Raw genomic sequence first — 23,246 nt, forward strand, 5'->3', positions numbered from 1 at the left:
GTTAGGCATTTAGTATGGTCCCTTTTGAAGTGGTTTGTCAGTAGAAATAGGTTTGTCCATCATTGTGAGATATACTTGAAGATATTTAAATATGATGATCTCTAGCTCTCTATATCTCTTGTCTATATATTGCTTGTTAAGTATTGTTTATATTTTACAATACTTTAAAAGCACAAAGTTTTAACCAATTTATCTTCTCTTAGTTCAGAACAAGGTTGAGCATCTATTTTTTTCTTTTACAACTCTGTTTTGTTGAGGAGTTCTAGGAGCGAAGAAACTGTGATATATTTCATGTTATGCACAATATTTTAAAATTTTAATATTTTTTAAATTTTGTGTCATGGTCAAATCAAATACTTATAACTTTAGACTTTTTTTGGTCTAGTTTCACAAAGATAAGTAAAAATTTCAGAATTCTCCTCTTTTGAACTGAAAAATATGGTCCAACTGAATTATTTGGTGTAATCATTAGCACTAATGAAAACATACCACTTATGTCCTTTGACGAGAACCCTCATGGGTCCACATAGGTCCATCTGTAGTAGTTCTAGGGATTTTGATGCACTAACCTTCTTCGGTTTGAAAGAAGATGTGTACCAAAAAGGTATCTTTGGGAATATTGTTGATGGTAGCGAAATTCACCTTTGGGACGACAACTAGGTAGAAGCCTCTCACTCACTTTGGTAAATAATGCATAGTCCTATTCATGAATCGGAAACAAACCTCTTAGTAAACTACCTCCTTAGAAATGATTTTTGCAGTCTCTCGCATCTATCTTTTGACAACACCCTTGATGTCGAAGCTTCCATCATTACTACCTACACCCAAGAATCATCTCACAAAATAAATACTTCTTTTTTGAACCAAACTGTAAATGGAAAGTTCATACTAAAAATGTGTATGAGTTGTATACCTCAATCAATCCAAGGTGCCAACATCTATAATGGCTCCAATAATTGTTTGGAATTTATGGAAAAATAGGAATAGTAAACAATATCAAAACAAGAATATTTCCTTTCAAGCCATTGAATGCTACCACTTGTCTTAATCCCACCAAAAAAATCTCACATATAACATCAGTGTGCACAAACTATATCGTTTAGATCAATTCCTCTTTTTTATGGATAAAACCTTTCTAAATTAAACAAATAAAACACCTTTGTTTCTAAGCCAAAAAAAAAACAAGACTAGTAGGCCTTATAACATAGGTGTTAGGAGTCTCACATTTAGAAATAAGGATTAAAGAAGTATGAGAAAATAATTTAGTCATATTACCTCCTTTGAAGAAGTATTGCACAAAATTAATAGGATCGTGCTTGATAATCCACCAACATGTATGATTAAAAAAATATCATTGAATCCATCTAGTCCTACAGCACCATCTGGAGACATCAAAAACATTATTTTTAAATTAGTTAATTATAGATCTATATCCAAAAATTTCCAATTTGCATCTTTGATTTTATGTTCAAATGACAAATCTAGGGTTATATTCATGAAATAGATGCATATTCAATTTATAATCACTTACCTTAACCTTGTAGGTGACAAATCTAGGGTTTTATACTCAATCCTAACAGAAGAGTAACTGATGTACATTTTTCCTATTCCCAGTCGCATTGATTTGTAAAACCCTAATTTTCTTCATCACCTTTTGTTATTTCAATATGAACAACCTCTACACCAAAGAATGAAAAAATGTTAAAATGCTTCAAATGGTCTTAAATGTATAAAGAAAACTTTAAGTTTTTTAACGAGTCAACAATAATTATATGGGACTAATCATTTGGTCAAATTACCCTTTTGATCACCAATATTATACAAAATAATGGGGAGAAAATAGTCAAATGACCTTATGATCTATTAAAGTATTTTCGACTACATATAGAGATCCTATTAACCCCTTAGACTATTATTTAAAAATGAAATTAATTCCACTCTGAATAAAATATCATCATTAATCATGTGTCTTGTGGTGAAATATACATATTTGAAACATATATTCGCTAGGTAATATTGTATATTTATTTTTAAAAACAGAACATTTTTCTCCTTCTTCCTCAACCTTTCTTCCTCAATTATTATTTTTTCGAACTTAACCACGTTAAAACATCATTTTTTACCTCAATATATGTCACGAATCAAGGGTATCCCCTACATGTGACATGACACCTAAAGTCCTAAGAAATCCTAAGTTAACCACATGATGTAGGATGATACTAAGATAACATACATAACTCAAGTGACAAGGATTCAGGAAGTAGTACGGAAGCCTATACATTTTTGCATATATTTTGGACATTTAGGAGTCGTTTACAGGAAACTGAAGATTTTCTTAATTTTTCACGCATGTTAGCCCATTATTATTTTGATGATAAGACTTTCAGATGAATTTTGGCAAAACCTTAATGAAACCCTTTGAAGAGAGTTTGGGGAGAAGTGTGTGAACCCTCTCATTTTTGTACATATTTTTGGCATTTAGGAGCATTTTACAAGAATTAAGTAATTTTTCCAGCTTTTCGTGTGGGGTATCCCATGAATATTTTGGTGATATGGACTTCAGATGATTTTTTTTGGCAAAATCTTTATGGAACCCTCTTTAGGGAGTTAGGGGAGCAGCATGAAGCCTCGCCATTTTTTGCACATATTTTGGACATTTTAGGAGCCATTTTACAAGAAGTGGGTGATGTTCTCCATTTTTCAGTATGTTAGCCAATGAATATTTGATGATATGACTTCTGAATGATTTCTTTGCAAAATATTTCTAGAACCCTCCGTAGGGAGTTGTGAGAGCAATATGTGTCTCACTAGTTTTACACAAATTTTGGCTATTTAGAAGCCATTTTTATAGAAATAAGCAATTTTCACAGTTTTTACGCGTATTAGACCATGAATATATATTTTGGTGATGTCTCCCAATTGATTTTTTAATTTTGCGAAACCTTTATGAAAACCTTCGTAGGGAATTGGGTGAACAATATGTGAAACCTCACCATTTTTTCCACATATATTGGGCATTTAGGAGAGTTTTTACTAAGAATTAAGTGATTTTGTCATTTTTTTCGTATGTGCTAGGCCATGAATCTTTTGGTAATATGGTTATCATATGATTTTTTTGCAAAAGCTTTACGAAAATCCTCCACAGGGGAGTTAGGGGAATAACACATGAAGCCTCACCCTTTTTAACATATTTTGGACATTTTAGTATCCATTTTACATGAACTAGATTATTTTCTCAGTTTTCGTTCTATTATCCTATGAATATTTTGATGAAATGACTTCTGGACGATTTCTTTGCGAAATATTTCCAGAAGCCTCCTTAGGGAGTTGTGGAGCAATATGTGTCTCACAATTTTTTATAAATATTTCTGGCATTTAGGAGCCATTTTATTGAAACTATGTGATTCTCACTATTTTCGGTATGTATTAGACCATGAATATTTAGGTGATATGTCTTCTGAATGATTTTATTTTTGCAAAACCTTTACAGAAAAACCTTTGCGAAATCTTCAGAGGGAGTTGAGGGAACAATAAGTGAAGTGTCACAATTTTTTTTACATATATTGGGCATTTAGCAGCATTTTACAAGAATTAAGTGATTTCGTCCTTTTTTTGTGTGTGCTAGGCCATGTATATTTTGGTGATATGAATTTTAAATTTGTTTATGTAAAAGCTTTCAAAACCCTTCGTAGGGAGTCAAGGGAGTAGCATATGAATCCTAACCATTTTCTACACATATTTTGGACATTTTAGGAGTCATTTTACAAGAACTGGGTGATTTTCTCAGTTTTTCAGTATGTTAGTCTATGAATATTTTTATAGTATGACTTTAGTCTATGAATATTTTGATAATATGACTTCTAGATGATTTCTTTGCTAAATATTTCCAGAACCCTCTGTAGGGAGTCGCGAGAGAAATGTGTGTCTCACCATTTTTTACAATATATCTAGCATTTAGAAGCCATTTTACAGGATTTAGGCGATTTTCACAGTTTTTCTTGAGCATTGATTCATGGATATTTTTGTGATATATTTTTTATTTTTCAAAACTTTTACTGAGACCTTCATAGGGAGTTGACAGAACAGTATGTCAAACCTCGCCATTGTTTGCACATGTATTGGGCATTTAGGATAATTTTATAAGAAATAAGTGATCTTGTAAGTTTTTATGTATGCTAGTCCATGCATATTTTGGTGATATGAATTTCAGATGATTTTTTTTTCAAAAGCTTTACGGAACCCTCCGTAGGGAGTTAGGGGAAAAGCATGTGAAGCCTAACCATTTTTTGAACATATTTTGGACATTTTAGGAGCCATTGTACAAGAACTAGATGATTTTCTTTTTTTCTGGATCTGTCATCCAATGAATATTTTGATGATTTGACTTTTGGACGATTTCTTTGCAAAACATTTCCAGACCCCAACGTAGGGTGTTGTGGGAGCAGTATGTGTCTCACTATTTTTTCACATATTTTGAGCATTTAGGAGCCATTTAGCTGCCCTTTGACCTCTTCCATCGTCTTTTTGCCTTGACATTTAGCATTCTCAAGGTCTGTAACTTTGGGCGATCTCCTTTTGCTTCGCGGAACTACTCAGGGATTCGTCGACTGCGTTGCTTACTTGGTTTATTCCCTCAAAATGACAGACTGGAACTTTAGGCGGTCAAGCTATAGCCACTCAGCAATTCACCAAATGCTCTTGGCGATCATCAAGCTTTCCTTTCTTCGATTCTTTAGCTTGTTTTGTTCTTTTTTGCCTGTTAGTATCCTTGTTTTATTCCTCAAAATCCATACACCTTAAAATCAAGGATTTAGCATCACTTATGGCACAAAATAAGCATTTGAGGAAACTAAACCTACGTAAACAAATCCCCAAATGAATCCAAATCTTAGACGCATCATGCCCCAACTTCCCTCCTGTAGTTCAGGGTCTTGTTCCCTGCGCCAAGGTTGCCAGTTTCATTACCCTTTACCATCTTTCTAGATGAATTTCCCTTGAATCATACCTATGTCTTCTAATTTATTTCTACACTCTAAGGTATGTCTAATGCATATTAAACCGTTAAGTTAAAGGTCGTGCGCCAAGTGGGAGAATGTAAATTTCTATGGCCCACCAATTATATTTTAGTTTAATAATTAATACAAGTTAAATCCTATATGTGGAGAAGTGGGTGGGAAAGTGGAGAAGTTACTTAGTAACTGTCAACTACCCATTAAGTCTTCCGCTACCCCTTACCTCTTCTAACTATTCATTAAGTGGGGAGTTACTTGGTAGTTTTAAAACTACCCATTATCTTCACTACTCCCCATCATGGAAAAGTGTGAATGATGTATAAAAGAATACTCTTATTTAAAGGGTTCTCTCTGCCATAATGACATACTCTTATCCATCAAAACTATTCATAAAGTATAAGGCTAGAGAGTGAAACAACTTTTGAAGAATGAAAAGAAAGAAAAAACTTCTGCTCAATTCAAGTCAAGATTCCTTAAAAATCACTATGCCTGATTCGAGTATGTATTTTTAGCTGAATTATCATAGTAATAGATTTATGAAAAAATCATATAGTTCTACGATCATAGATAATTGATAGAATTTATGAATGCATAGATTGTTTATGTTTTCACAATCATTAAAAATCCTAACATCTCATACTTTGTTTGACCATTAATTAAACTCAATTAGGTACACTTCACTATGTTTTTTCCATCAATCATGAGCATGTTGGTGTTATATAAGATGTTAGTGCATGAGAAGTGGAATGAAAATCTTATGTCTGATGTTTTTCCTCACGAGGTTTATGATGAGGTGCGTTTAATCTTAAGATATCTTCCAGTTTCAGAAAATAGTGATAAACCTAATACATTTGGAAACATCATCAGACAAAGAAAGGATGAGCAGGAGGATATCATGAACATTTGAGAGAAATGAATCCCTTTTAGAGTTTCATATTCCTTTGATGGAGAATTTGGTTTTAGAGAGTACCTATTGGGGAAGTTTTGTGAGGAGCAGAATTGGAAACTCTGTTAAATGTTATTTTTGTTCTGACAATGTACAAGAAACATTCAATCATTTATTTATTTCTTTTGTTGATTTTATTTGCCAATGCAATATGTTTGCGAGCAGTGAGGATTCATGGTCAATTTATGCATTTGAAACAAACAAATGAGTATATGGCATATACAAAAGGTCCACACCTCAACCAATAATTATTAGTACTAACTAACAAAAGAAAGCATATACAAAAATCTCTCTCTAAATAAAACTCTTTAAAAAATCATACCATAAATGTTGTTATGTTATGTATAAGAAAAAAAAATCTTCTATTTATAAAATTCCAAAACTTCTCATCAACAAGAAAAAGAATTAGTCAAATATGAAAAAGATCTTTTCCATAAAAATAAAGAGTTTCACCAAGAAAGATATCAGGCTTTTGTTGCTTTCTAGTGAAAGAAGAGAATATAGAATTGATTTAAGGGTATGCACATTTTGTATGATAAGAGTCAAACTAACTTGACTTCAAAAATGTGAACTCAATTCCTTGTATTCACGAAGCATAAGAAATTTTGTAGGACAAAGCTTTATATATAACATGTGGTTTATCTGTTTTTTACTTGACACAAAATTTAAAAAGATAAAGAAGATTTTCAAATTTTATGATAATATGTGAAATATATTAAAATATTTTTTAATCTTAAAGGTATTAAACATCACATGAGTTTTATTTTAAGAAATTAGTCATTTGATCATATGATGGAGGAATTTAGACTTGACTTCAACCTAGGCTTTTATTAAAAATCATAATTACACGGAGGACATGAACCATGTTGTGAGTCTAGATTTATCCAGTATGATCCATTTTAGGCATGCACTTCATATCTTCACATGTGAAGATCTGGCTGTCACATGTGACAAATCAAGAAAGAACAATTCGTTTTACATACTTTAATCTCAATTAATTATTTTGAAAAAGATAGAACTTTTTGAAATTTTTTAATTTTTAATTCATCTACTGCATAATTGATTGTGTTAAATGGTATATTGATTAATATCAATAAGTGTTTTCTTAATATGTGTACTAATTCAAAAGTGGACAAGTAATTAGGGACAAAGAGAAAATTGTTAAAAGAATTAAACTAGGGAAAAAAGTATGAAATATATCTGAACTTTGACCGAAATTTATGTAACGATACCGAACTTTGAATATGACTTTTTACCCTTATATTATTTAATAGTGTATTTTATAAATATATATATATGCTCATGTATACTTTAATAGTAACGATCACAATGTACTTTCATCTCAAGTCAACACAAACTATCATATATGCCAGTACGGGGTTTGAATAATAGGATGGCCTTGTTAATACGTACTCAAGAATATTTTCCCTTGGCTTTATATCACTCCACAAGAAGCCAATTCTATAGGATCACAATAAACCAAGGACCGCTACTAGCCTCAACCAAAATACACACTTTCTTAACTTAGCAAACAACAATGGTCCTTAAATATTCGCAAGACAATCCTCAAATGACCTGGATGCTCATCCACGCTCCAATAATAGATAAGGATGTCATCTACGAAGACAATGAAAAACATATCCAAATATTGTATGAAAACCATAATCATCGGGTCCATAAAAGTTACAGGACATTTGTTAGTCCGAAAAAAATAACTACTAATTCATTTTGACCATACCTAGTTCTAAATGTTTCCCTCAGAATGTCAGATTCTCTAACTTCAAGCAATATGATAGCCTGATCTAAGGTTTAACTCTGGGAAAAAGCTGGTCGAACAAGTCATCAATAGTGGGAATAAGATACTTATTTTAGATTGTGACCTTGTTCATCTTGTGATAATAGATAGATAGTCGATAAACATCCTAAGAGAACCATATTTATTATGCACGAAGAGAATTAGAGCACTCCATGGAGAGATGTCAGGTCTGACGAAACCTTTATTTGGTCCACTCCATAAGCTAAATCAATGGAGCCATTTTGTAAGGAGGAATTGAGAACAGTATGGTATCTTGAAGAAAGTCTATTTTGAAGTCAATTTCCCACTCGAGAAGGACTCTTAGAAAATCTTCGGGGAACACTTCATGGAACTCATGATTTACTATATGGATGGAATGAATGGTTGGGGTTTTAGAACTAGAATACTTAATCCACTATAGATGGTAACCCTTAGAAATTATTTTTTGGTCTTAAGGCAAGAGACAAAACAACCTATAGGTTTTGAAGTGCTACTCTACCATTCTATGACTTTTCAAACCGACCTATAGGTGTTGAGGTTCTACTCTACCACTCTATGACTTTTCATTCAGAAACGGTAATTTAACAACTCTGATTCTATGATCGACAGAGGCATAACCATTATGTTACTAGTCAAATACTACAGATAATACCAAATTAAAGCATATCCAACTCTACCAGATCCAATATACTGACTTTCTAAAATAATAGAGAATGGCGATTTTGGTATACCCGTTTAGTTAAGACAGAGTAGAGACTGAAAAGAGTTGTAATTTTCACAAGCCAAATAGTCTCATATGACAATAAGTAAAGTTATCTAACTAGGCCGAGAACTCTTCATTTTATTTATACTCTATTCATGCTCTACACAATTACACAATGTTCATCCCTCACATCACACTTTCCTCTAGTTCAAGTACATATTCATCTAATCATACTATGATTCTGTTTACGCAGAGAACATTAGCAAAGGTGCCTATTAATAAGAACGAGAAGTTCAAGGAATCTACAGGAACACAAAAATTAATCTCCCCATCATCATCACAAATAAATTCACGGTAGGAGTGATGACATCGATGGTAAAACACCAGTAAGTGACGTTAAAGCTCCAAATATTGTTACACGCTCAAAATGAGCTAGGTGGAGTTAGATTCTAACATTTTGCTTATGATTTTATTAAGTCCTAAAATGTCTAATTATAATGTTTATAGTCAGTATCTAAAGCTTGGAGAAGTTTGGAGGTCAAACGACCAAGAACGTCCAAGACGTTCGAAAGTTTTGCCTCAAAACGAGCTTGTGTGTATTAACGTGTTTCATCAAGTTTTATGTGTTCTTTTGATTTCAAATTGATATGAGAGTTATTTACATCTATACTAGAGTATTTAAGGTGGAAACGTCTGGGCAAAACTCCCTAAGGACCAACCAAAGGGTCCTTTAGGAGGACCAAGCCTTGAGCGAGCAAGTTGCCTAAGGCAGCAACAACTTAGTCATGGAGGGAGCCAGTCCGCGTCTCGGACTTAGTCCACCAATATCCAAAAGTTTATCCTTGTCGCGGAGACAGGGCTTACTCAACCGTTTCAGAATTTTATTTTCAAAAATCATGCGAGATCACCTCCGCATCGCGGACTTGTTTCTCGATGATAATTCCAGAAATTTAAGTTGAGTTTGACTTGGTTAAAGGGTCCTATAAGTTCAGGGGTCTTTTGGGTATTTTAGGGATTAGTTATTGGAGGCAATTAGACCTTTTTAAACCCCCAATTCACCCTTCAAATCAAAACCCTCAAGTCCAAAACAAAAGCTTTCTATTGTTTCTCTCCAAAAACCTCCATTGATAATGCTTTGAAGCTCCAAGGAGAAAGGTAGATTTTCCATGTTTTTTTCCATCAATCTATTGGGATTTTCTTCACAATTAAGGTATGATTCTTCATCCTTGAAATCTCTTTCTTCAAGGAGTCAATTCCATTGAACTTCAAATATGATCCAAAACATAAATCTTCTAAATTAAAATCTAGACGTGGGTCCTTGCATAAAACATTTTAGATTAAGTTATGATTGAATTATTGTTAATTGAACGATTTTACATCAATATTTCTATGGACCCATGTAATCCATGAACCCTAGTTTTTGACTACATCGTGGGTGACTTGATCATGTCTTAATGCTATTGAATTCTTATGTATTTTGAGTAGGGCTATTGAATTATGATAGAATTATGTTAGAATTGTTAGTATGCTACCCTAAATTCATAATCTATGTTTAATTACATTTGATTCATTATCTATTATAAGTATTGGATTGAATTGGTGATTATGTCCATGGATAAGGGCCTTTGAGTATTGTATTGGATGATTTAGCTATGGATTAAAGCGGTGAGAGTAGATTGGTGGTACGCTGCCCTATTTATTTATTTTTTATAATTTGTAATTTAGGTATTGAATTATGTTGTGATTGGTATGGTCAACTTATGGTGGCGTTGTTATATGTTTTATTTGTGAATTATGTGGCCTCGTCGGCGTGACTTTATAAATTATGATGATCATGGCCTTGTCGACATTACTTGCTATTATATATGCGTAGCGATTTATGTGAAGTATGATCATATCTATCTACTTGTGAGCAAGATGAAAGTATGTGTTCTTATATTGACATTAGGAGATCATGTTAGACTATGACTATGTCCTTATGTGTGTAGTCTTAAGATTGATGTATGATTCTTTCTACTTGGTTATGTGAGTATTATGATGGTTATATTGATATATAATAGTGTATAGGGTGACCTATAGTTGACTTGGTTGTCCTTAGGTACTCTAGAATAGTATGCTATGTGTATGGTACGGTGAAGTATGTGTGTGTCTTGTTTTGATAGACTTGTGTCCCTTACTTAATACATGTACAATGTGAATATGTTTTCTTGACTTGGTATGATAAATCTCCTTTGTCTTGCATATGTGATTGATATGTGGCCTTGAACATAGTGAGAAGGTCAAATTATGTGGAACCCTCAACCTAATTGAGAGGCTATGATATCCTTGAAGTTGAAAGTCGTAATAGTATCCTTCTTGTGTGAATGGTGGACTTAAGGTTGGTTGGATAGAACGGCATGAAATCATACTTAGGAAAGTTATTGAGCTATCCTCTTAGTCTTTGGGGGTAGACTTGGTGGACCATCTTTGGTAAAGTGAAATGTGATTGGGTTATGAACTAGATATTGAACCTCTTCATGTGATCCTTTATGTGAATCACTCTATGAGAACAAAGGCTAGCCCCAAGGGAATGTGGTTTGGCAAATATCTCTAGTTAAGGATGAGGCTAGAGTGCAAAGAAACCTTTCATATTCCTTAACCATGTGCCTACATGGGATGTGTCCTAGTTTTACCATTGACCCGAGAACAAACCTCCATCAGACTAGGTTCATGACTCTGGATTCCATGCATAGCTAGTATGGTCTATATCGAATATTTTCTATTCTGATCATATGGCATAACCACTAGTGCTGGAGAAGTTCTATGAAGTTTAGGTGGTGGTATGAGACGCTATCTACACATTGCACATTTAGGCTTTGAAGATGTTAGTGAGTGAGTGCCTAGGTCTTCTCCAAGAAAATTACTTGAATGTTCTTATATGTGATGAATGTCTCTTAACTAAACTAAAGAAGATAATGACTTAAGTTAGAAAGCATGTAAATAAATAAGTACTTACCTATAGAGTAGTTTAAGGGTTTTCTAGTTAAGGTGTGAAGGGGGCATATGAATGGTCACTTCATGTCTTACCTAGGTAAGTCTTAAGAATGACTCTTGTTAGGGAATGTAAATTTATAAATTATACATGTACTAAACTTAGAAAGTCTTAATGATTATTTAGGTAATCTTGGAGAGGGTGTATGGGCGTTCTCTTCTTGAATTACTTAAGTAAGTCTTTTGATAACCTTTGGGAAGGATAATGTCATATTATATATACATTAGTGTATGAAGTAAGAATGATCTTATTCTAGATAGTCTAAAGGATCTCTTAGGTGTGTGTGAAGGGATTGTATGAGTGGTCGCTTCATAACTCACTCAAGTGAGCCTTAGAATCATCTTGGGTAGGAGGATCTCATATTTATGTGTTTTCGGATATACATTGATTTTAAAATGTGAAGTGTGAATTTTATTGGAAGTTATAGTGAACTTACAGTGAAGTCACTATAAGCTTGCTGTAGGTTTATTGTAATATTCCTATAAATTAAGTATAAATTGTAATTTCTTCTAATTGTGTTGTTTGGTGTTTAAATGTGATTCTTATGCTTATACTATGAAGTTCTAATAAAAAAGAGCATAATTTTATAAATGTCTGTTTCTCATGATTTTATGCATTAAGCTATACTTAGTACATGTGTTTGTACTAATTTCATACATTTTGTTATATCTAAATGTGTAGGTGGAAGGTGAGAAACTTCTTGAAGCAAATCTTGGAAATTAGGATTCTTTCAAGCAAGTTGAAGTATGTACATGTGTTTGTACTAATTCCATACATTTTGTTATATCTAAAGGTGTAGGTGGAAGGTGAGGAAATTCTTGAAGCAAAGCTTGGAAATTAGGATTCTCTCAAGCAAGTTGAAGTATGTCCTGACTTGACTCGAGGGCATAATCATCTTTAGACTTCTTTATTTCAAAGTATTGTAATAGATGTTAGATTGTTATATTTCGACTGTATGGGATGTATCTCAAGTATTTCATAAAGTCTAAGGATTGCATATATTGAGACTTAGAGTTTTCTATTTCTTTTATATGAAAGACATTTTAAGATGTTTCATCTAAAAAGTTTTAATTCTGCATTACTTTTCATACATGTATGCGATGAATGATGTCAGAGAGCTTGTACAAGACCTCTGAGAGGTCAAGTATTCCATGTCATACACCGAGAGTGTCATATATTTTAGGGTGAGATCTCGGGGTATGACAAGCTTGGTATCAGAGTATAGGTTATGAAACTGTTCTTAGGAATCAAAAAGTCTCATAAAGTCACGTCTAGTATATTCTTGACCATCAATGTGAGTCGCGACACATCTTTGGGCAAGAGGATATAGGACGATAGAGTTTCCCTTCTTTCTCTACTCTTGTGTCATGTCGCAGAGTAAAAAGTTATGAGTGTCTTTATTAATGATTTTCTTTGAATTATTAGGAAGATGAATAGTAGAAGGATGACCGCTAGAAGGTCGCAAGAGGGAAGGGTTAATGAGGAGATTCCTCCTCTAGTTGAACAAGTTGAGCAAGTTCTTCAAGGTGCTCAAGGTGTTCAAGTCCCTATCGTGGAAGAAGGTAATGATGTTTCGGAGGTTCCCCCATAAATGACTAATGGGGAGATTAGAGTCTCTACTTGCTTTAGCCCGAGCCATGACTACTCATGTGAATAGGGGTATTGAACCTAGATTGAATGTTGTGGAGAGAAATATGACATCTAGATTGAGAGATTTTGTGAGGATGAATCCTCTTATATTTCTTGCCTGTAAGGTGGGATAGGATCCCCATGAGTTTCTAGATGGTGTTTATAAGGTGTTGAGTGTCATTGGTGTGAATTCTAGGGAGAAGGCGGAGTTAGATTCATACCAATTGAGGGATGTTGCTCAAGTGTGGTACATTCAATGGAAAGATAATAGGTCGGTTGAGTCGGGTCCTATAGAGTGGGAGGAGTTTAAGGAGGCTTTGTTAGGAAAGTACTTTCCCCGTGAGAGGAGGGAGGTGAAGGTTGAAGAGTTTATCAATCTCAAGCAAGGAAATATGAGTGTTGAGGAGTACTCTTTGAAATTCACTATGTTGTATAGATATTCTCCGTCCTTAGTGTCTAAACCTAGGCATGAGATGAGTAGGTTTGTGACCGCTGTTGCCGACCTTGTGAAAGAAGAGTATTGTACAGCCATGCTCCATGGTGATGTAACTTTTTCTAGACTCATGGTTTATGCTCAGTCCATAGAGGAGTCTAAGCATAGTAGGATCTCTAGAAACTTGAAGAGGAGTGGGCAAGGTGAAAAAAACCAATCTAAGTTTAAGAAGAATGTTTCAAGTCAAGATGAACCTAGGGGTCATAAGGTGAAACTTGAGAAGTGTAGTGGTTCTCAAGGTAGCAAGCCTAATTGTGCTACATGTGGGAAAAGGCACTCTGGGTAATGCCTAATGAGTACCGGGTGTTGCTGTTGTTGTGGTATGAATGGACACAAAATGAGGGATTGTCTTATTATTGCGGCTAGAGGAAGGGAAGGTAATCAAGTTTCTCCAAGTGTTCCGGGAGATGATGCTCCAAAGAAGACTCGTTTCTATGCACTCCAGGCTAGGGGATCAAAACTGATAAGGACGATAATGATGGTAAGTTCTTGTTTTTCTCTATTTAATATTATGAGTTCCTTCTAACTGGGGGAGTATGTTGAGTTTTAGAATGCTGATTTATTGTCTCATCTCTTCCATTCAATTAAAACTTGAAAGTTAGAATGTCATAGTAGCATATCACATGTTACATTGTGTTTACAAGTCTTGTTGGAATTAAATTTCATTGATTCCTTTCATTGTGCATTTAATGAAGTTATGATTATGTTGTATATTGAGTTTATATGATTTTATATATCTTATTGTCATGATTTTATCATCAATTCCCTAAAAGTTGCATTTTTGGAATTGTTGCATAATTCACTGTGTTTTCCCTGGCAGCTTAATGTAAGATTGTTGAAAAATTGGCTAAATTGTTCTTTTGTTGAAAATTGTTTTACTATGTATATAATTGATGTATATGAGCATGATAATTAATATAAAAAGATTTCTTGCTATTAGAAATGAAGAATGTGAGTCTTGATTGCATAATGAGTTGTAGAATAAGTTTCTAGCTTCTTGTTGCGTTGTGAGACTCGTGTTTATGTGAAAAATTGTGTTCATCCTAATTGTGTATTGTGTATGGTGTGGTATGGTTATTCACTAGTCTTGAGTTTCTTATCTCTTGATAGTGTCTAAAGAGTAGCAAGTGTCATTCGATGACAGATGTTTCCAAGTGGGGGACTATTGTTACACCCTCAAAATGAGCTAGGTGAAATTAGAGTCTAACATGTTGGTTATCAATTTATTAATTCATAAAATGACTAATTATAATGTTTATAGGAAGTCTCTAAAGTTTGGAGGTCCAAGAACGTCGAAGACGTTCAAAAGTTTGCCTCAAAACGTGCTTGTGTGTTTTAACGTGTTTCGTCAAGTTTTATCTATTTTTTTTTAGTTGAAATTGATGTGAGAGGTTCCTTAAATATATAATAGATTATTTGAGGTGGAAAAGTATGGGAAAAACTCCCCAAGGACCAACCAAAGGGTCATCGAGGAGGACCAAGCCTTGAGCGAGCAAGTTGCCCAAGGTAGCAGTAACCTAGGCATGGAAGGGAGCAAGTTCGTGTCGCGGGCTTGGTCCACCAATATCCAAAAGTTGATCTGCATCGCGTAGACAAGGTGGACTCCACTGTTTTAGAGTTTTATTTTCAAAAATCATGCAAGAGAAGCTTCGCATTGCAGATTGTTTCCCAACGACAATATCAGAAATTTAAGTAGAGTTTGACTTGGTTAAAGGGTCCTATAAGTTCAGGGTGTTTTGGGTATCTTAGGGTTTATTTATTGTAGGTTATTTTACCTTTTTAAACCCCACTTCACCATTCAAATCAAAACCGTCAAATTCAAAACAAAACCTCTCCATTGTTTCTCTCCAAAAACCTCCATTGATGAATCTTTGAAACTCCAAGGAAGAAGATAGATTTTCCAAGTTTTTCTACATCAATCTTGTGGATTTTCTTCACAATTAAGATATGGTTCTTCATCCTTGAAATCTCTTTCTTCAAGGAGTCAATTCCAATGAATTTCAAATGTGATCCAAAACATGAAATCTTCTAAATTGAAATTTAGCCATGGATCCTTGCGTAAAACGTTTTAGATCAATGATTTATGATTGAATTAGTGTTAACTGAATGATATGACATCAATATTTTTATGGACCCATGTAATTCATGAACCCTAAGCTTTGACTACTTCGTGGGTGACTTTGTCATGTCTTAATGCTATTGAATTTTTTATGTAGTTTGAGTAGGGTTGTTGAGTTTTGATAGAATCATGTTAGAATTGTTAATATGCTTCCCTAAATTAATAAATCTATTTTGAATTACTTTTTATTCATTTTCTATTGTAAGTGTTGGATAGAATTGGTGATCATGGTCATGGATAAGGGCCTTTAAGTATTGTATTGGATGATTTAGCTATGGATTGAAGTGGAGAGAGTGGATTGGTGACACACTTCCCTAATTCTATTTTTATTATGTAATTTAGGTCTTGAATTATGTTGAGATTGGTATGGTCCACTTATGGTGGCGGTGTTATATGTTTTATTTGTGAATTATGTGGCCTTGCGACTTTACTTTATGAATTATGATTATCATGTCTTGTCGGCATTACTTGATATATTATGATGATTTGTGTAGTGATTTATGTGAAGTATGATTATATCTATATACTTGTGAGTAAGGTGAAAGTATGTGTTCTTCTATTGACATTAGGTGATCATGTTAGAGTATGACTATGTCCTTATATGTGTAGTGTTAGAATTGATGTATAATTCTTCCTATTTGGTTATGTGAGTCTTATGATGGTTATTATTATGGTTCTATAGTAGTGTATAGGGTACCTATAGTTTACTTGGTTGTCCCTAGGTACTCTAGAATAGTATGCCATGTGCATGGTATGGTGAAGTATGTCTGTGTCTTCTTCTGATAGACTTGTGTCCCTTACTTGATACATGTTAAATGTGAATATAACTTATTGACTTAGTATGCTAAAACTCTTTAGTCTTGCATATGTGATTGATATTGTAAAATTCCAGAAAATGTACTTGTCTAGTGAATAGCCTATTAGGTTTTTAAGAATATGTATTGGGGTACATAGGCATCCGAATGCCCAATATTGAGTAATATTGGGCATGTTAGAGAATATTGGCTTAAGGATGTTAGTCAATTTCTATATATTAACAAGTAACTTAAAATACAATTTGGTTCAAATACCCCAATGCAAGCTTGTTTAGAATTGTACATGCAATGAAGACCCTAAGCTAATAGCATTGATTCTTAGCACATTAGGTGCGAGGAATCCAAGTGTCAAGCCTAGGTACCATAGCACATGATCATTTAAAATGATCATGTGGATTAAGCAGTGTCCAAGGACATAGTGAGGGTCCTTGGACAATAAATGAGCAGCAACACATGTGCTAACCGGCCAAGAGACAAGCAACCAAGCCCAACCGAATTCGGTTAGGGAGGTTAGAGAGCAGGCGCGCGAACGACTTAAGCCACGTGGGGCCTAGATTCCTAACTAACTCTAGGATCTAACTAACTTACCTAACTAACCTAGGACAAATAAAAAAAACTAACTAGTGTGCCCGAAATCCTAAAACCTAACCGGGTGACACTAGCCTAGTAACTAACTTAAGAAATATCCTAATACCTACCTAGGATGGTCCAGAAAGGTTGGTTATGGTCCTAGTGACTTAGGGGTACTTTAGTAATTACCCTAGGTCACTTAATTAATTAAATTAGTGATTTAATTAATTAATTTAAATTCCTAGTCAAAGCCGAAACACTTAGCAAATTTTTAGATTTGGCTAAGTCAAATGCTCTCCTATTTTTAGGCAATTTAGGAGGAGCATTTTGGTAATTAGCTAATTGATTTATTTAATTAAGTTAACTATCTAAGTTGAATTAGTAAATATCAGTTTCTAAGACTTAGACTTAGGATTAATTAGTAGAATCCTCACGACTCAAAAACAGTAACAAACGTAAGAAAAATAGAAGGGTTCTCCTTAGGCGATTTCAATTCTTCAAGATTTTTCGTGCAAAGTACGGGGTGATCTTCGTAGATTCAATTCCACAGTAAGGCATGAGTTTTATCTCTTGGATTCCTTTCTCCAAGAGGATTTTTAAACGTTTTGAATTCAAGAAAATCAAAACTAGAGTTGTTCCCAATGAAATTGTAAAAAATCTCCCTAGTTCTCCCTAGTTCCGATTCTAGTAGTATGTATAATGCAAATCTCGAACATGTTTTTGGTATGTAGTGCTAATTGATCATTATGTACAAGTTTTTGTGTTTTGATAATGTCGAATGATACCTATAGGTTAGATCCATATGATAAATGCCTAATTGTGTTTGAGGAGATGAAATTGTTATAAGTCGTTTATGAAATTCAGTTTACTGTTGAAAGGAATGAAGGTTTCGATTCATGTTTTGTGTTTTACAGTAGATGCATTTGTAATTGTTTGGAATGCAATTTTTCTAATAAGAAATAAGAATTAGAATCAAAGCTAGTTAGTAAATCTACAATGTCAAATCAACTTTATAGCTTGGCCACAGTAAGCACTGGATTTTTCTTACAATCTAATCAAATGTTAAAAGTTGGCTTACTTAAAATGAAGTTTTAGATTACTATAATATGTGAAAGTTTGGTTTATGTCAATAAATTGGTCAACAATATTATTTCAAAAATATGTAATAGAACTGGCCAATATTAAGTCAAACCAAACCTATATGGCCAATGCATATTATGTTGTTTCTTGTTAGGCCAAATACATGTTAAAGATTGACTTGACAAGATGTAGCTCAATAAACTCATAGCCAAGGGTATGCCAATGATTGGGACAAGTCCCAACATACCCTATCAAAACGAACTTGTGAACATAGTAGCACACTAAATAAGTCCTTATAACTTTCATAAAGAATGGTATAAAACTACCAAATATCATTGAACAAGATAAGGTGAGTAATGAAATAACCAAAAGCTTGTAAGTTATGAAATTGACCTAAAAATGGGGTGTTAAAGGAAGTGATACAAGTATCACTTGCACCTAAAAAATTATGTCAAAGATAGTCACATAAGAGGGTATTAGAAATCGTGAGACAAGTCTCATTCACACCATAATGATAATGTAAGACTTAAGTTCACATTCATCATGTAAAAAAAGGGACGACAATTCATACATTGAGCTAAGCATACCTCATATTAGAAGAAAGCTTCTATATGCATAAGTCAACTCTAAAATATGTAAAGTATAAGAAATTGAGCAAAGCACCAATAGACTAGAGATGAGCTTGTGCAAGCACATGTAAGCCTCATGAGATGAGACTACCACCAAAGTGGATAAAAGTCTCCAAAATCTCCTAGTCTTTGAATTATGTTACCAACATAGGTACTAGACAGTGGATTCTACCTAAGAGTGATAGGTAGTATTCGGTTTCAATTTGGCCGGTGAACCGCCTCTTTTCAGTGTAGGGAAGACACTGAGTTTCATGTTTAGCTTACATGATCTATATCGGTTAAATGCTCCAGATTCAATTTCACTTTATCCGGTGAACCACCTCTTTTCAGTTTGGAAAAGACACTAAATTTCATGTTAACTCACATGATCTAGCTTCACTTAGCCGGTGAACCACCTCTTTTAAATGTGGGGAAGACACTGAATTTCGTGTTAGCTCACATGATCTATGTCAGTTAAATGCTAAAGATTTCTTTAAGAAAGTAAAATACAAAGAAATAAAATTATGTTCAAAGTGAATATGAGATCAAAGAAGAAGAAAAGTAAGTTCAAAGTGAACTAAGTAAGCATAATTATCAAATATTGGACATAGACAATAAAGATTGGCTTATAAGAGCAAAAACTTAATAACTCATCAATTGGAGTATGAATATAGGTCCCAACATCTTTATGTTATGCAAATTATAAAATAATGGGCATAGATAATAAAGATTGGCTTATAACGACTTCATGCCCAACTTAACAAGAATGGAAAGAGTAACTTGTAATAAGGGTAGTCAAATCATTTCTTTAGTCTTTTGGATTACTTGATTCATTGTAAAAATGGGACTACAATGAATAATTTCACTCGTAAGTAAAATATAGGATCAAAGGAGATCATTGAACTACACATCAAAAGGAGGAAACGACTGAAAAATAAACTATGGAGAGAAGAGCTCTCGTGAGCAACAATATTAATTTTTGTTCGAGTTGTTCTAAAATTATGTTCATGATTCCAAGTTCTTATGTTCATATATAAAATGATTTATGTGCTTTAAATGCATGAAAATATGTCATATTCATAGCATGATTCATAAATAACGAATTAGGAAAGTAAAGTGATTTCACTTTTCAAAAATGGCATGTTTCTATAGGAAGAATTTTTCTTGATCATGCCTAGTCCTTATGTGTTAATGTGCATACACCCATACTTTGTACAAGTGTGTACTACCCCATATAAATTACTATTTTTATAGGTGCAGGTCTTTGAAGAGTTGTTGGACTAGTACCTCCAAACTTTTGGTAGGTCCTCTTGAGTTCGAGGATGCCTACGCTTCATATTCTAGATTTAGTAGATTAGACATAGCTAGTGGATGTTGTCCCTAGCGTTTCCTTTCAGACATTTGTTCAAACTTTCGTATTGAGTCCAGTTTGGCAACTATTATACTATATTATGAATTCTTCATTTCATTGTTCAATCAGTTAATAGATTGTTATTTATGTTGAGATGTCAGTATATCACTCTTATGCAAAAATTATATGAAGTCTAAGTAAACTTCATTAAAGTTAAAAAGTTTTAAATTTTTCGCTAAATTTAACTGTATGATTGTGATGAAAGCTAAGAAGAGGCTTGTCTGCGACTTTTGAGAGGTTAACGACGCCGGTCTCATCTAGGGTCTAGGACCCCGCTGTGACAGACATCTGGCCTTGAACATAGTGAGAAGGTCAAACTATGTGGAACCGTCAACCTAGTTGAGAGGTTATGATATCCTTGAAGTCAAAAGTCGTAATGTTATCCTTTTTGTATGAATGGTGGACATAAAGTTTGTTGGCTTGAATGACATGTAATCATCCTTAGGAAATTCGTTGATCTATCCTCTTAGACATTGTAGGTAGCCTTGGTGGACCATCTTTGGTTAAGTGAAATGTGATTGGGTTATGAACTAGATATGAGACGTTTTCATGTAATCCTTTATGTGAATTACTCTATGTGAACAAAGGCTAGCAACGAGTGAATATGATTTGGGAAGTAGTTGTAGCTAAGTATGAGGATAGAGTGCAAAGAAATCTTTCATATTCCTTAGCCATGTGCCTACATGGGATTTGTTCTAGTTATACCATTTGCCCGTAGAACAAACCTCCATCGGAGTAGGTTCATGACTCTGGATTCCATGCATTGTCTATTCTCATCATATGGGATACTCACTAGTGTTGAAGAAGTTCTCTGAAGTTTAGGTGGTGATATGGAACGCTATCTAGAGATTGCATGATTAGGCTTTGAAGATTTTAGTGAGTGAGTCCCTCGGTCATCTCCAAGACCATTGCTTGAATGTCTCTTAAGTGAATTAAAGAATATAATGACTTAAGTTAGAAAGCATGTAAATGAATAAGTACTTACCTAGAGTAGTTTAAGGATTGTCTAGTTAAGGTTTAAAGGGGTCATAGGAATGGTCACTTCATGTCTTACCTAGGCAAGTCTTAAGAATGACTCTACATAGGGAAAGTAATTAATAAATTAGACACAATCTAAACTTAAGAAGTCTTAACGATTATTTAATTAATTTTGGAGAGGGTGTATGAGTGTTCTCTTCTTGAATTACTTAAGTAAGTCTTTTGATAACTATTGGGAAGGAGAATGTCATATTATATATACCCTAGTGTCTGAAGTGAGAATAATCTTATTCTAGATAGTCTAAAGTATCTCATAGGTGTGTGTGAAGGGATTGTATGGGCTTTCGCTTTATAACTCACTCAAGTGAGCTTCGAATCATCTTGGCTAGGAGGATCTCATATTTATGTGTTTTTGGATATACTTGATGCTATAATAAGAAGTGTGAATTTCATTGGAAGTTATATTGAATTTATAGTGAAGTTTCTGTAAACTTGATGTAGGTTTACTGTAATGTTCCTATAAATTAAGTATAAATTGTAATGAATTTTAATTGTGTTGTTTGGTGTTTAAATGTGGTTCTTATGCTTATGCTATGAAGTTTTAATCAAAAAGAGCATCTTTTTTTTATTATTATAAATGTCTCTTTATGATGATTTTATACATTAAGTCATACTTAGTACATGTATTTGTACTAATTCCATACATTTTGTTATATCTAAAGGTGTGGTGTAAAGTGAGAAGCGTCTTGAAGCAAACCTTGGAAATTAGGATTCTTTCAATCAAGTTGAAGTATGTCCTCACTTACTCTAGGGCATAATCATCTTTTGACTTCTTTATTTCAAAGTATTGTAATAGATTTTAGATTGTTATATTTCGATTGTATGGGTCGTGGATCATGTATTTCTTTAAGTCTAAGGATGACATATATTGAGACTTAGAGTTTTATATTGGTTTTATATGAAAGACATTTTAAGATGTTTCGTGTAAAATTTCGCACTACTTTTCATACATGTATGCAACAAATGATGTCAAATGGCATGTACAAGACCTCCAAGAGGTCAACTACGCCGCTTCACACTTCGAGAGTGTCGTATCTTCTAGGGTGTGCTTTCGGTGTATGAAAAATGTATTCGAACGAGCCAAGAAAGAAATCGAGGCACTATTTCACTCAATTCATCCAAAGAAATGATACTACCAGGGTAATCCAAAGAAGGAAAATGGAGTGACTAACATTTTCTTACCTCAAGATCACAAGAGAGATTGGTTTCCATGGATTTTTAGTTGTTTTCATCACTCTGTCATTCACGATGAGTTCACTTCTGTTGTCTATAATTTGTGTTGAGCTACCCTAATTTTTCCTGGTTTTAAAAATCTATTTTCCAAATTTTTCCCGCTTCTTTCTATATATGCGCAATCAGAAAAAAATAGCCTATTGAAAACAACTTCTACCTGTTCAATAAAGGTAGGGTTAAGCTCTGCATACATCTTTGACGTATGAAAAACACAACTCAAATACTGAAAAGAAAATTTATCTTTCATATGTCAAAGATGTATGCAGAGCTTAACCCTACCTTTATTGAACAGGTAGAAGTTGTTTTCAATAGGCTATTTTTTTCTGATTGCGCATATATATATATATATATATATATATATATATATATATATATATATATATATATATATATATATATATAAAAGATTGCTCTATCAAAAACTATCTTTGTACCTATATGGTAAAGTCTGCATAAAGTGTTGTGATACGAAAGATAAGTGTTCTATTCATATTAGAGAGTCATTTGTATAAACTAGGTATTTGAATTAGTGAAAAGTGAGTTTAATATAGATTGATAAATTCCTTTAAAAATGATATGATAATTAATTAAAAACTAACACACTCCTTTTTTAAATAATTTATTTGGCTTGATTCGAATAACGGATCAGATTAATAATGATTGGTAGTGGTATAAATTGAGACTTAAATCTTTAGGCTGATGGAAAATAACTTACTAGGAAAGCATTACATGAAAAATGCAATAAGTCACTAAAATTAATAAT

General features: G+C 33.5%; 1 protein-coding gene and 1 long non-coding RNA gene across 2 annotated transcripts; one reads left to right on the top strand and one right to left on the bottom strand.

Moving 5' to 3' along the window:
- Nucleotides 1-158: 158 nt before the first annotated feature.
- Nucleotides 159-1,676, bottom strand: LOC112942259 (uncharacterized). The gene is made up of 3 exons (XR_003248352.2): nucleotides 1,532-1,676; nucleotides 1,276-1,382; nucleotides 159-818 (listed from the first exon to the last, which is right to left on the bottom strand). It is a non-coding gene; the product is annotated as an uncharacterized lncRNA (long non-coding RNA).
- Nucleotides 1,677-12,916: 11,240 nt separating this feature from the next.
- Nucleotides 12,917-13,895, top strand: LOC138339158 (uncharacterized). Its single transcript, XM_069290484.1, has 2 exons — nucleotides 12,917-13,066; nucleotides 13,251-13,895. Exons 1-2 carry the CDS (start codon nucleotides 12,917-12,919, stop codon nucleotides 13,893-13,895), a joined length of 795 nt encoding a protein of 264 aa, XP_069146585.1.
- The last annotated feature ends 9,351 nt before the right edge of the window (nucleotides 13,896-23,246 follow it).

The sequence above is a fragment of the Solanum lycopersicum genome, chromosome 10 (genome assembly GCF_036512215.1).
Source record: "Solanum lycopersicum chromosome 10, SLM_r2.1".
Taxonomy (NCBI): Eukaryota; Viridiplantae; Streptophyta; class Magnoliopsida; order Solanales; family Solanaceae; genus Solanum; species Solanum lycopersicum.